Here is a 14,288-nt window from a genome sequence, read left to right as displayed (position 1 = left end):
ATTTTCTATGTCACCTAATTCTGAACCCTTCAGATTGAGCAGAAATGTCCTGTTGCAGGTATCAGTGTCATTCAAGGACGTGACTGTGGAATTCACCCAAGAGGAGTGGCAGCAAATGGGTCCTATTCAGAGGACACTGTACAGAGATGTGATGCTGGAGAACTACAACAACCTGGTGTCAGTGGGTGAGCAGACAAGTCTAACCCTCATCACAGCATATAGAAGGCATTTCCTTTTCATGCACCAATACATATGAATATTTTATATAGATTTTAATGTTATTGAGGCATGTCATTCAGGAGTATAAAATTAACTAGGCGCTTTTGAAGAATAAAAGAAGTGTTTTGTCAATGCCCCATGATAAGTTCAAATCAGGATCTTCAGGGTGCTGCTTCTGAAGCTGTATCTTTTTACACTTTGGAAACTAAAAAGCTCATCATCCATCCTAAATACTCCCTTGTTCCCTGTGTACAGGGAACTGCATTTTCAAACCAGCAGTAATCGTCAAGTTGGAGCAAGGAGAGGAGCCTTGGTTCTTAGAGGAAAAATTCTCAAACCAGAGCCACCAAGGTGAGTTCCTGAGCACTAGCAGACAGAATTCTCTTGGGGTATTTAAGACTCCAGAAGGTCAGTTTGGCATTAAACACCTTTGTATTTGAAGACTTTTCTGTTAGGCTCAAAGGCACAAAAAGCACCAGTCAGAAGAAAATGATTAATAAACTTGACTACATTAAATTGAGGACTGTGTTATAAAAGATACCATTAAAAGGATGAGAAGACAAGCCATAGAGAAGCAGAATATGAATATGGTACAAGTAACCTAGAAAGGATAAGTACCCTGAAAGTGTAAAAACTTCCACAAGTCAGTGTAGGAAAAGGCGACAATCCATTTGAAAAATAAGCAAAAGACCAAACAGGAACTTTTAAATGATCATTAAATCTTTGAAAATGTGTTCGGTCTCTCATTAGCTTTCACAGAATGCAAAAAGTAAATACGAAGTGAGATGAGAGACACATGGTATGATGTCACATTAACGAATTTGGGAAAGCCGAGTCCTGATCAGGATGTGAAATAGTAAAGAATCTTACTTACTGATGGAAAATGTAAGCTGGTAAAACCACTGCATAATCAGGAGGATGTTATCAAATCAGGTTAAAGTTTTACATAATTTGTAAGCAAGGAATTCCTTTCCTAACTATATACCCTACAGAAAGTCATGATTATATTCCCTAGGGTGAATATAACAGTATTTACTTAGGGTAGTATTGTTTGTTTTTGTTAAAAATTGGGCTCATCAGCAGTAGAATGAAGAAAGAGTTGTATTCCTTAAGGATAATTAGCTCCATAATCTTAAGCAAAAGAAACCAAACAATATAAATATGCATGTGTGGTTACTTTTATATGTAAATGTCAGAAATGCAAAACTCAATTACATTTTTAGGAATTCATATATGGGTGGTAAAACCGCACACACAAAAAATCAAGGAAACAATTATATAAATATTAGGAGAGTAGTGAATGGGCAGAGATAAATAGGGATTTTTGCAGAGCCATTTTTTTTGTTCTGTTTCTTGACATGGTTTCCTTTTTTTTTTTTTTTCCTAATTCAAGTTAGTTAACACACAGTATAGTATTGGTTTCAGGTTGACAAGGTTTCTAATATTAGTTTTCACTCTGTACTGTTTAACTGTTCATGTAAGTTTTATGCAGATACAAGTTATGTTTCATAGTTAGGAGAGTGAAGAGATGAACCAAAAATAGCAGATGGTATTTACATCTGCTCAAACGACAGCCATCTAGAATGCATAAATGATTTGGACCTTTCTTAAATGCCATCTTTGCAGCAATGCCTTCCATGATACCCCATTTAAAATCACACCCCTCGGGGCACCTCACTGGCTGAGTCAGTAGAGCATGCAGCTCTTGATCTCAGGGTCATGAGTTCAAGCCCCACATTGGGCATAGAGCTTACATGCATACATAAAATACATATACCTCTCATATCAAATTGAAATGTGGAAATTTAGGATGAGGTGGTCAGGTTCACTTACCATTCAATTTTGATAAAATAAAGGTACCACAGCAGGAATTGAGCAGTGAATCTAATTCAGTTGCAAGAATAGATTTTCCTTTTATCAGTTTTACGCTTGTTTGTATTACTGTGACTTATGGATGGGTTAGATCCTGAGCTATAAACTTCTTCATTTAATCATGAGGGAAGTTGTACTATCAATTTTGATTTGATGTTGAAGAATTGAATGGAAATAAGGGATATCAAATTGAAAGTAGTAGACTCTTGAATATTCTATCAGTATAGCCTAGATAGGGTAGGACTATAATATATTTCCTCAAAGCAAACTCTTCCCCTGTTGGGCCTTGTCCATCAGTGTTCATTATCTCCTAATTCTTTTGTTACTGTACTTAAGTTTATATAGTCCCATTGTGTTCACCCCATTATCTGGTTTTCTTGTCCCCTAAAATAACCATTAGACTTTTTACGTCTAATTTCTATTCTTTCTCCACCCCAGTAGGAAAATGCAATTTATCACAATCCAAAAATGCAGATATGTAATTATTATCAATTTCCTCTCTCATTTTCACTATTTCAATATTGTTTCTTAAAGGAGGGTGAGGAACACACACACACAAATTATTTAATCTTGGAAAACCAAAAAATGAAATGCAGTATAGACTATATATGTCCCACCCGTAAGAAATGTAAGGTTCATAAGATATTTTCAATTTATCTCTGTTTTAGAAGATTACGGAGATGACCTGATGAAGAAGAACAAGAAAATCCAAGATAAACAGTTGCAGGAAATAATATTCATCGATAATAAACCATTGACTGGAGAGGAAGAGGAAGTTTTGGGAAAACAGTTTAATCTGCACCTAGCCCCTGTTTCAACAAAAATATCCTGTAAATATGACTCATGGGGAGTAAATTTGCAAAATATTTCTCAGTTTATCATTAATAATAGAACCTATTCAACAAAAAAACCAAATTGCTATAGTGTATGTGAAAATTTGTCTTTTAAAATTAAGTTTGAGAGAACTCATACTGGAGAGGAGTTTCGTGAATGTAATAAAAATGGGAAAGCTCTCAGTTATAAGGAAAATCTTCCTGAGAATCATAAGTGTCAAACTTTGGAGCAAGCTTTTACATATAATGAAATTGGAAAAGCCTTCTATAATGAGGCTGCTTGTGTTACACATAAGAGTATTCACACAAGAGAAAAATCCTATAAAGATGCTGAATTTAGGGGGAAAAGTGAAAAAACAGCTATCTTTGACTGTAAAAGAACTGGGATAGGGGAGAAACACTCTCTTCTTAACCAATGTGGGAAATCCTTCCGTGGGAAATCAGCTGTTAAGGAACACAATAAATTTAACATGGCTGTGAAACATAATGGATGTAATGCAAGTGGAAATAATTTCAACAAGAAGTCACACCTCACTCAACTTCAGAGAATTGCCACGGAAGAGAACCCATTGGTATGTAATGACAGAACACAAACTGGGGATAAAACCTTAGAATGTCATGAAAATAGGAAATCCTGCCAGATGTCAGCCCACAAAGTTCGCCAGAGAACTCACTCTGAGATAAAACCCTATAAATGTAATGAATGTGGTAAATCGTTCTTTCAAAAAGGACATCTCATTCAACATCAGAGAACTCACACAGGAGAGAAACCATTTGAATGTAATGAATGTGGAAAAACTTTCTCCCAGAAGTCGCACCTCAGTACACATCGGAGAATTCACACAGCAGAGAAACCCTACAAGTGTAATGAATGTGGGAAAACATTTGTCCAGAAGTCAACCCTCAGGGGACATCAAAGAATTCATACAGGAGAGAAACCCTATAAATGTAGTGAATGTGGGAAAACTTTTGTTCAGAAGTCAACCCTCAGAGATCATCATAGAATTCACACAGGGGAGAAATCCTTTCAGTGTAATGAATGTGGGAAAACTTTTGGTCAGAAGTCAAACCTCAGAATACATCAGAGAACTCACAGTGGTGAGAAAACATATCAATGTAATGAATGTGAAAAATCCTTCTGGCGAAAAGACCATCTCATTCAACATCAGAAAACACACACAGGAGAGAAACCATTTAAATGTAATGAATGTGGGAAAACTTTTGCCCGGACATCAACCCTTAGAGTGCATCAGAGGATTCATACTGGGGAGAAACCATTTAAATGTAATGAATGTGGGAAAAATTTTGTCCGGAAGGCAATCCTTAGTGATCATCAGAGAATTCATACAGGGGAGAAACCTTTTCAGTGTAACAAATGTGGGAAAACTTTTGGCCAGAAATCAAACCTCAGAATACATCAGAGAATTCACAGTGGGGAGAAAGCTTATGAATGTAATGAATTTGGAAAATTGTATAAGAAGTCAACTTTAAATGTTCGCCAGAGAGTTCAGGGAGGAGGAAAACCCTATTGATATAACAACTGTGGAAAATTCTTATGGCTGAATGGCTGAAAGACTAAGTCATTTGACTCCAGAAAACCCACACAGGAGAGAAACCATATAAATACGAATGCCAGGAGAATTTTATCCAAAAAGCAACCCTGAAAGTATATCAGAGTATACACAGACTGATATTTCTTTCAAGGTACTATGGAGAGCACTTTTGAATGAAGCCATGCCCTTTAGATAACACACAAAATTTCCTGGTCTCTCTTTCCTCTGAGTAGGTCTTTGGGACTATGGATGCTCATGTTTTATGCCACATCCATTTGTGACAAAAGACCTCACTGACAAACTACTAGGATGCCGTCAGAATAAAATGGAGATGACCCAGGACAACTTTGAGTATCGTACTTTAGCATGGCAGCACAGCTTTTACAAGGTAAATATGTGAAACAAAATTCTCATTCACATCTTTACCTTTTGAACATTTTGTGATCAAGCAGTAAGCTTGTATTCTATTGAGCTCTTACGTGTTTACGTCTGTTTCCTTTTGAACATAATTTAGCCATCCCTCTGCTGGGGAGGTAGAAGGTTAGTATATAAGCCAAGCTTACATCAGTCAGTGGGGATAACACTTCTTAAAGGGTTGGTGTGAGGAGTCCCTCAAAGATCATCAGAGAATTCATTTTAAAAAAATCTCTTTTCAATGTAATGAAATAGATGATACCACCTCTTATAGGGCTTTCTATGAACCTAAAAGATTGGAGGATTTTGGGTTGAAATGTGAGCACACCTGTGCAAGTAAAGTAAATGCTGCTTTAATGTCATGAAGCCACTCTCCCTTCACACACTTTGTTGTACCTCCATATGCCCCAATATCAGCTGTTTTAGGGGAAGGAAAGCTTCTTGTCTCCACTGGGGAGCCATGACCATTGGAACCCACCCAAGTATTTTGGGGAACTTTTAGGGAGGAGAGGGGCTCAAACTTGTATGGCTTTATGGGATACAGGTGCCCAAGTCAACATCTTACCACTTTACATGGAAGTACGGAGTATCTAGATTTAGAAAATAATGTTAGGGCAGGGGTTACAGTAGGCAAGGGAAATGAATGTGACCCTGTGAATAAATGGGGCCCTTTAAGCCAGCGCGGTATACTGTGGTTACTTCTAAATCTGAAAGTGTAGTAGGAATGTGTTATGTGCTGTACTTCCCCTTTCCATAATTCAGAAGGGATTCTCCCAGTCAGGAAGAGTTGTGTGTAAAGAAGATATCTCAGGTCCCGCAGGCCTTAATGACCACTTTGTGCTTCAGTCTCTGTGACTAGGCGTTCTCTTGATTGGCATTTCTGACAAGAGATGCCCTTGATGTGGGGGAGAAGGGTGGTTTGACTTGATACCCCAACAAGGCTATCAAGTATACTCCTTTTGTAAAGCAGCTGTTAGCTTACTCTTGGGCTCAGCTGGCTGACAAAATATAAAGGACAGAAGCCTCACGTGTAAGATGCACATGGTACATTTAAGAATACAGCTGTCCTGGTCCAGCAGTATCTCAGCTGTATATCAGATTGTAGCAGCTGTCCCTTACAGAGGAAACCTATCCCCCACTCTGCCGCCTGAAGCAAAGCTGCTGGCTCAGTAGGGCCCTCAATTCGTAGAAGTTACTCTGATGGGGCCTGGGTCAGTGGCAGGCTAGTAGGAATCACCGGACACTGACTATCCAGTCTCAGTGCCATTATACGGACCCCAACATTGATGTGGCTGCTCCTCGCAAAGGGCAGGACACAAGGGTGTTCTCAGCATGGCAGGCGCTCCGTTTGAAGCTTGCAGCGTTTGTATTGACTCTGGTTCTTACTGTGCCTAGCTTTTTGACACACTGATAGTAAAACTGCAGGCTGACAAAAGCACTGTGTGGTGCTGTTAACTGGGGGGGAGTGAGCTGCTACGCACATCGGAGTTGTTGAACGAGATGCCCTATTCTGTGGTGATACTGACTGGACTCAAGCTGCGGAGCAAGCCTTCGCTATCGGGATTGCCAGCATTGCTGCCTGGATCCATATCACACTGCCAGAGCCAAATGTTCACCATCGTAACTGCATACAAAGTAGAAGTCTCGGTATACCCAGTGTTTCTTTTTATGTCATTTGATGTAAGAATCTACATTTTTCCCCTCTGTATTAATACTCAATTCCACATACCATTTGATAATTCACCCCTTTCCTACTGATTTTAAATATGTTCACATACTAAACTGTCATTCATAAAGACTGCTCTTGACCCATTCTCTACATTCTGTTAGCAACATATCCTCCTTTTGGAATCAGGGCTGGCATATACCTTATATAAGCCAAAATATTCTATCTTTGTAGCCTAATACTGAATTTTTCACTGATGAGTGTTTCAATCAGGAAAAGATAAATACTTTCTAGGACTTTAGAAATGGAACATCACACACTAGAGCTGCCAGTGCTCTTGCCAAGATGCATCTGCAAAAAAGATAATAACTAGTTAGTGCTGTATTCCCAAAAAATAATCAAGAGTTATTGTTTGCTCTGTTTTAATAATAGGTGGTAATATAAAGTCATTCTTTCTTAAAACTTTTTCTCAGTTTCTTAAGATATTTAGAATCCTCTCCCTCATACCCCTTTTTATATACAATCTTTTAGAATTATGATTGGGTTTGCTATTAAGTTCAAGGTCATCTACCCACTAGAATGAAGTTAATTCACCCAAGTAGTCTGCATCAGTCATTGGAAGTCCAGGTGACAGAGTGCCATGATTGGGCACTTAGGCTTTATCTGCTGTCCCCCTACTGGGGTAGGCCCACAGAACCCCTCTCTGTATAATCATACATTAGCAGCTAGAGACCATGGTCTATGCTATACCCATGAATGCTCCCTTCTCCCTGCCTGGCTGATCTCCTTTTCAGGTAATGGGCTTTTATTCCAACAGACGGATGCCACATCTAGAGACCCTGGAAGAGTCCTTTTTCTGTCTGCCTGCCTACTGAGGGTCTTTATGCTAATTTTAAAAAGCCTCCATTGAGGACAGGATTTTTATGTTTTGTTCATAATGTATCCCAAGCAAATGAAACAGACCCTCTACATATTAGGCACTCAGAAATACTTGCTGGAGGTGGAATTGTCAAAGTGAAATCTGAACATATTTTCTTTTGATACTACAAATGATCTTTTATGATTATTCATCATTTATTAAAATAGTTAAGGAAAATTATTGCTGTGAGCACCACTCAAAGACTTGTGTTTTGGATATTTTAAAAAGTTGCTAAAAGAAACGTGTTCTTAATATTCAGAAGTATACAGTACTGTTCTTCAAATATTTGTCACCCAAAATAAAATTTATTTTCAATAAACTAGAATCCCCAATCCAAAATTATGCCTACATATCAATTCTTTTTTTTTTTAATGATTTTTTATTATGTTAGTAACCATACAGTACATCCCCGGTTTCTGATATAAAGTTCGATGATTCATTAGTTGCATATAACACCCAGTGCACCATGCAATATGTGCCCTCCTTACTACCCATCACCGGTCTATCCCATTCCCCCACCCCCCGCCCCTCTGAGGCCCTCAGTTTGTTTCTCATAGTCCATAGTCTCTCATGTTTCATTCCCCCTTCTGATCACCCCCCCTTTCTTTATCCCTTTCTTTCCCTACCGATCATCCTATTTCTTCTACATATCAATTCTTATTAACTTTGTAGAGTGCAGGCATTTTTCTTTTCTCCTTTCTCCTCTCTCTCTCTCTCCCTCCCTCCCTCCCTTTTTGGCTTTGCTTTCATGCAAATACTTTATAACTACTAATCCAAGCAATTTTGCAAAACAATAGTAATAGTAAATCAGATTTTCAAGACCAATGAAATGGGAAGGCAAAGGAATTGGTTCTTGGGATCATCCCTTTACTCCATTGTACCAGTAATTCCACTCATTTTTACTTCCTAATCATCCTATTGGCAGCTCCAAAGAGAATATTGTAATTTCTCAGGTTCAAGAAGCTACTAGGAGAGATGTCTAATGTCAAAAGAGGGGCATAACACTTGTTTTGAGCTTCCTCCTTGTCTTTCCTTGACAGGTGCATGATACTTTTTTTTTTTCTTTCTCACATTAAAGGTGTCCCTGGAAGCCCAGCAGAAATAATAATACCATGCCCTTTTACCTGGGCATCTTCACACTACAACGAGGGAGAAACAAACATTTTCTAATTGGAGACAGCACAATCTCCAAGTACCATTAGCTATTTTAACAATCTTTCAGTATTCTAAAGAACTGACTCCCAGGGGCACCTGGCTGGCTCAGCTGGTAGAGCATGCAACTCTTGATCTCAGGGTCTTGAAGTCAAGTCCCACATTGGGTGGGGAGCCTACTTAAAAAAAAAAAAAACTGCCAAATCCCAGAACAGTATAATCGGCTTACCTCTCAGATGATTGACACTTGGTACATAATTAATAAGCTAAGAAACTACTTCGCCTGACTTGTGGCAATTATACCTGTGTATTTATGCCCCCAATTTAAAAATGTTCAAACAAAAATTTGTGTACAAATGTCATCACAATAGCCAGAAGATGGAAACAACCTAAATGTCCATCAACAGATGAATGGATAGATAAAATGATACATTTGTAAAGTACAATATAATTTAGCCATAAAAAGGAATGAAGTACTGATACATACTACAATGGCTATAAACGTGGCTAAACTGAAAAAGCCAGATACTAAAGATACACTTCACAGCAAAGAATATTTCCAGGGTAGAACATAATAGGGTAAAAGACTCTATCCACTAAGAATTCTGTGTGCAGAGAGAGGAGTTAAGATGGCAGAGGAGTAGAGGACCCTAAGTCTGTCTGGTCACTAGAATTCAGCTAGATAGTTGTCAAACCATTCTGAATACCTGTCAAATCAATGGGAGATCTGAAAAAAGAAATGTTGCAATTCTACAAATGGAAAAGCAACCACTTTTTGGAATGTAGGAGGTATGGAGACTTGAAACCAGGGCAATAGATCAGAGGATACAACAGCGGGAGGGAGCTGGATTAAGGAGGCTACCAAGAAGTGTTATAAGCAGCAGAGTGCAAAATCAGAACTTTTAGAAGTCTGCTACAGTAGGGAACGTCCCTTGCTTAAAGGTGTTGAGATGATGGAGTGGGGTGGAATCCCGGGAGACAGCATGGTCTTAGGATCCCCAGGGTCACGAGAAGAGCACGGGTGCCTGAGTGTGGCAGAGTTCCCAGGCATCAGAGCAGGGAAGCTGGCTGAAAACAGCAAGTCTAGGCACTGGCTTTCTGTGGTGTTGCCATAAACTGCAAACTGCTTCATGGTCACATGACCACTCTCTGGGCAGGGGTCCAGCAAAAGGCAGAAGCATAGTGAGACCCCGTTTCTTCCCCTGGGAGTAACAGTGTGGGTCTGCACCATGGGAGTCCCTAAAATTTGGAGACTTGAAACTCAGTTGCATGACTGAGATAGAAATGCTGTCACAAGCTGAGTGAACACAGAGTTCAGATGGAAACCAGGGAGAAAAAAGTGATTGCTTTTCTGTGAGAGCTCACTGGAGAGTTGGGGGCATGAACTTTCATCTCTGGGTCTAGAGAGCAGGGTGCCGCCACTTCCATCGCCCCCCCCCCGCCCCCATCACTGCTGAAAGCCTTCAGAGAGCAAAACAGCACCACATAAGGTAATCTGGAGCCCAGTCCCCTGGAAAGGGAGGCACAATTCCACCAGGGCAAGGGCACCTGAGAATCAGCACAACAGCCCCCTCCCCAAGATCGGCAGGAACAACCAGCTACCACCAAGTTTACTGATCATAGAGACCTGCAAAACTTCAGCTCTTGGGGAAAACAGCATATAGTATTCACTGTTTGTTATTATTCTTTAGTTGTTCAGTTTTATTTTTTTTAACTGTTTTCTTTTTTAACTCTTATTCTTTTCTAATTTTTATTTTTTATATATACTTTATGTATATATTTTTTTATTTTTGGTTTCCATTCATTGAATTTTACTTTGTTTTCATATGTATAAATTTATCTTTCTTTCCTATTTTGGGATCTGGTTTCTTTTAACAAACAGACCAAAATACACACCGCATCTTGTATTTTGCTTTGTTCTGTTTTGTTTCTGGTTTGATTTTTTTGTTGTTTTGTTTTTGTTTTCTTGTGGTTTGTTTTCCTTTTTTTTTTTTTTCCTGTTGTTTTTGTTGGTATTTTTGTCTTATCTCTCTCTCTTCTATTCTTTTCTGGACATAATGATGAGACAGAGAACTTCACCACTACAGAGAGAAGGGGGTATTACTCACTGCCAGGGACTAAAGCAATATGGACATAAGTAAGATGTCTGAACTACAATTTAAAGCAATGATTATAAATATACTAGCTGGGCTTCAAAAAAGCAGAGAAGACACTAGATAATCCCCTACCAAAAAATATTAAAGAACTAAAATCTAGTCAGGCCAAAACTAAAAATGCTATTACTGAGATGCAGTCAAAAATGGAGGCTCTAACAGCAAGAATAAATGAGGCAGAAGAGAGCATCACTGATATAGAAGACAAAATGATGGAGAATAAAGAAGCTGAAAAGAAGAGAGAAAGGCAACTACTAGGTCACAAAGGGAGACTTCAAGAAATCAGCAATTCCATAAAGTGAAATAATATCTGGATAACAGGCATTCCAGAAGATGAAGGGGGAGGGGCAGAAGGTTTACTTGAACAAATTATAGCTGAGAACTTCTCTAATCTGAAGAAGAAACAGGCATTCAAGTCCAGGAGGCACAGAGAACCCCCCCTTAAAATAAATAAAAATAGGTCAACACCTCAACATATAATATAGTGAAGCTTGCTAATTTCAGAGATAAAGAGAAAATCCTGAAAGCAGCTAGGGACAAGAGATCTTTAACCTACATGGGTAGAAACATACGACTGGCAACAGACCTGACCACAAAGACCTGGCAGGCCAGAAAGGACTGGCCTGATATATTCAATGTGCTAAATGGGAAAAATATGCAGCCAAGAATAATTTATCCAGCAAGGTTGTCATTCAGAACAGAAGGAGAGATAAAGAGTTTCCAGGACAAACAAAAACTAAAGGAATTTGTGAACACTAAATCAGCCCTGCAAAAATACTAAAGGGGATCCTTTGAGTGAAGAGAGAGGCCAAAAGTAACAAAGACCAAAAAGTAACAGACAATCTACAAGAACAGCAACTTTACCAGTAATACAATGGAACTAAATTCATATCTTTCAATATGAATGTAAATGGACTAAATGCTCCAATCAAAAGACATAGGGTAAAAGATTGGATTAAAAACTAAGAGCCATTGGGATGCCTGGGTGGCTCAGTCAGTTAAGCAGCTGCCTTTGGCTCAGGACATGATCCCAGAATTCTGGGACTGAGTCCCGCATTGGGCTCCTTGCTCAGTGAGGAATCTGTTTCTCCCTCTGCCTGCTGTTCCCTCTGCTTGTGCTTGCTCTCTGTCTCTCTGACAAAAATAAACAAATAAAATCTTAAAAAAAAAAAAAGTACCACTGATATGCTGTCTACAAGAGACTGATTTTAGACCCAAAGACACCTGCAGATTGAAAGTGAGGGTGTGGAGAACCATTTATCATGCTAATGGACATCAAAAGAAAGCTAGAGTAGCCATACTTACATCAAACAAACTAAATTTTAAGCCAAAGACTGTAATAAGAGATGAAGAAGGACACTATATCATAATAAAAGGGTCTATCCAATGAGAAGATCTAACAATTTTAAATGTTTATGCCCCTAAATTGGGTGCAGCCAAATATATAAACCGATTAATAACAAATTAAAGAAACACATTGATAATGATACAATAATAGTAGGGGACTTTAACACCCTCACAAGAATGGACAGATCATTTAAGCAGAAGATCAACAAGGAAACTAGGGCTTTGAATGCACACTGGACCAGAAAGACTTAACATTTTTTAGAGCATTTCATCCTACTTCTTCCTTCATACATACACATTCTTCTCTAGTGTACATGGAACATACTCCAGAATAGGTCACATACTGGGTCACAAATCAGGTCTCAACCAGTACCAAAAGACTGGGATCATTCCCTGCGTATTTTTGGACCACAATGGTTTGAAACTGGAGCTCAATCACAAGAGGAAATTTGGAAAGAACTCAAATACATGGAGGCTAAAGAGCATCATACAAAAATGAATGGGTCAACCAGAAATTAAAGAAGAATTAAAAAACATATGGGAACAAATGAAAATGAAAACAGAACACTTCAGAACCTTTGGGATGCAGCAAAGGCACGCCTCAGAGGGAAGTATATAGTGAAACAGGCCTTTCTCATGTAACAAGCAAAGTCTTAAATGCATAAGCTAATTTTACACCTAAAGGAGCTGGAAAACAAATAAGAAATAAAGGCTAAACCCAGCAGGAGAAGAGAAATAATAAAGATTAGAGCAGAAATCAATGAAATAGAAACCCAAAGAACAGAACAGAATGAAACTAGGAGTTGATTCTTTGAATTAATAAGATCAATAAACCCCTAGCCAGACTTATCAAAAATAAAAGAAAAAGATCCAAATAAATAAGATCATGAATGGAAGAGGAGACATCAAACCCAACACCAAGGAAATACAAACAATTGGAAGAACATTATGAGCAACTATATGCCAACAAATTAGGTAATCTGGAAGAAATGGATGCATTCCTAGAAACATATAAACTACCAACCTGAAACAGGAAGAAATAGAAGACCCGAACAGACCCATAATCAGCAAAGAAGTAGAAGTAGTAATCAAAAATCTCCCAACAAATAAGAGTCCAGGACCAGATGGCCTCCCAATGAATTCTACTAAACATTTAAAGAATTAATACCTATTCTTCTGAAACTGTTTCAAAAAATAGAAATGAAAAGAAAACTTCCAAACTCACTCTATGAGACCATCATTATTACCTTAATCCCAAAACACGACAATGACCCCTCCAAAAAGGAAAATTTTAGACCAATATCCCTGATGAACATGGATGCAAAAATTCTCACCAGGATACTAGCTGAGAGGTTCCAAAAATACATTAAAAGGATTATTCACCATGAGCAAGTGGGATTTATTCCTGGGCTGCAAGTATGGTTCAACAACAGCAAATCAATCAATGTGATATACCACATTAATAAAAGAAAGGACAAGAACCATATGATCCTCTCAATAGATGCAGAGAAGCATTTGACAAAATACAGCATCCTTTCTTGATTAAAACTCTTTGCAGTGCAGGGATAGAAAGAACATACCTCAATATCATAAAAGCCATATATGAAAAACCCACAGTGAATATCATCCTCAACAGGGGAAAACCAAGAGCTTTTCCCCGAAGGTTGGGAACATGATAGGGAAGTCCACTCTCACCACTCTTGTTCAACATAGTACTAGAAGTCCTAGCCTCAGCCATCAGACAACAAAAAGAAATAAAAGGCACCCAAATCTGCAAGGAAGAAGTGAAACTCTCACTCTTCACAGATGACAGGATACTCTATGTTGAAAACCCAAAAGACTCTACCCCAAAATTGCTAGACCTCATACAGGAATTCAGCAAAGTGGCAGGATATAAAATCAATGCAGAAATCAGTTGCATTTCTATACACTAACAATGAGGCCAAAGAGAGAGAAATTAAGGAATCAATGCCATTTACAATTGCACCAAAAACCATAAGATGCCTAGGAATAAACCTAACCAAAGGGATAAAGGATCTGTACTCTGAAAACTATAGAACACTTATGAAAGAAATTGAGGAAGACACAAAGAAATGGAAAAACATTCCATGCTCATGGATTGGCAAAACAAATATTGTTAAAATGCCTATGCTACCCAAA

The 14,288-nt window shown here is 38.4% G+C and overlaps 1 protein-coding gene across 1 annotated transcript in view; it reads left to right on the top strand.

Annotated features, from left to right (window-relative positions):
• ZNF510 (zinc finger protein 510) overlaps positions 1-7,813 on the top strand; it is a 34,172-nt gene extending 26,359 nt beyond the window's left edge. The window contains exons 4-6 of the mRNA XM_087858829.1: positions 59-185; positions 475-570; positions 2,760-7,813. Coding sequence (XP_087714955.1) covers positions 59-185; positions 475-570; positions 2,760-4,456 — 1,920 coding nt within the window. The 3' untranslated portion in view covers positions 4,457-7,813. The remainder of the gene's footprint in view (positions 1-58; positions 186-474; positions 571-2,759) is intronic.
• The last annotated feature ends 6,475 nt before the right edge of the window (positions 7,814-14,288 follow it).

The sequence above is a fragment of the Ursus americanus genome, chromosome 34, assembly GCF_024610735.1.
Source record: "Ursus americanus isolate L20-20 chromosome 34, mUrsAme1.1.p, whole genome shotgun sequence".
NCBI lineage: Eukaryota > Metazoa > Chordata > Mammalia > Carnivora > Ursidae > Ursus > Ursus americanus.
This window is presented reverse-complemented; position numbering and strand designations above follow the sequence as displayed.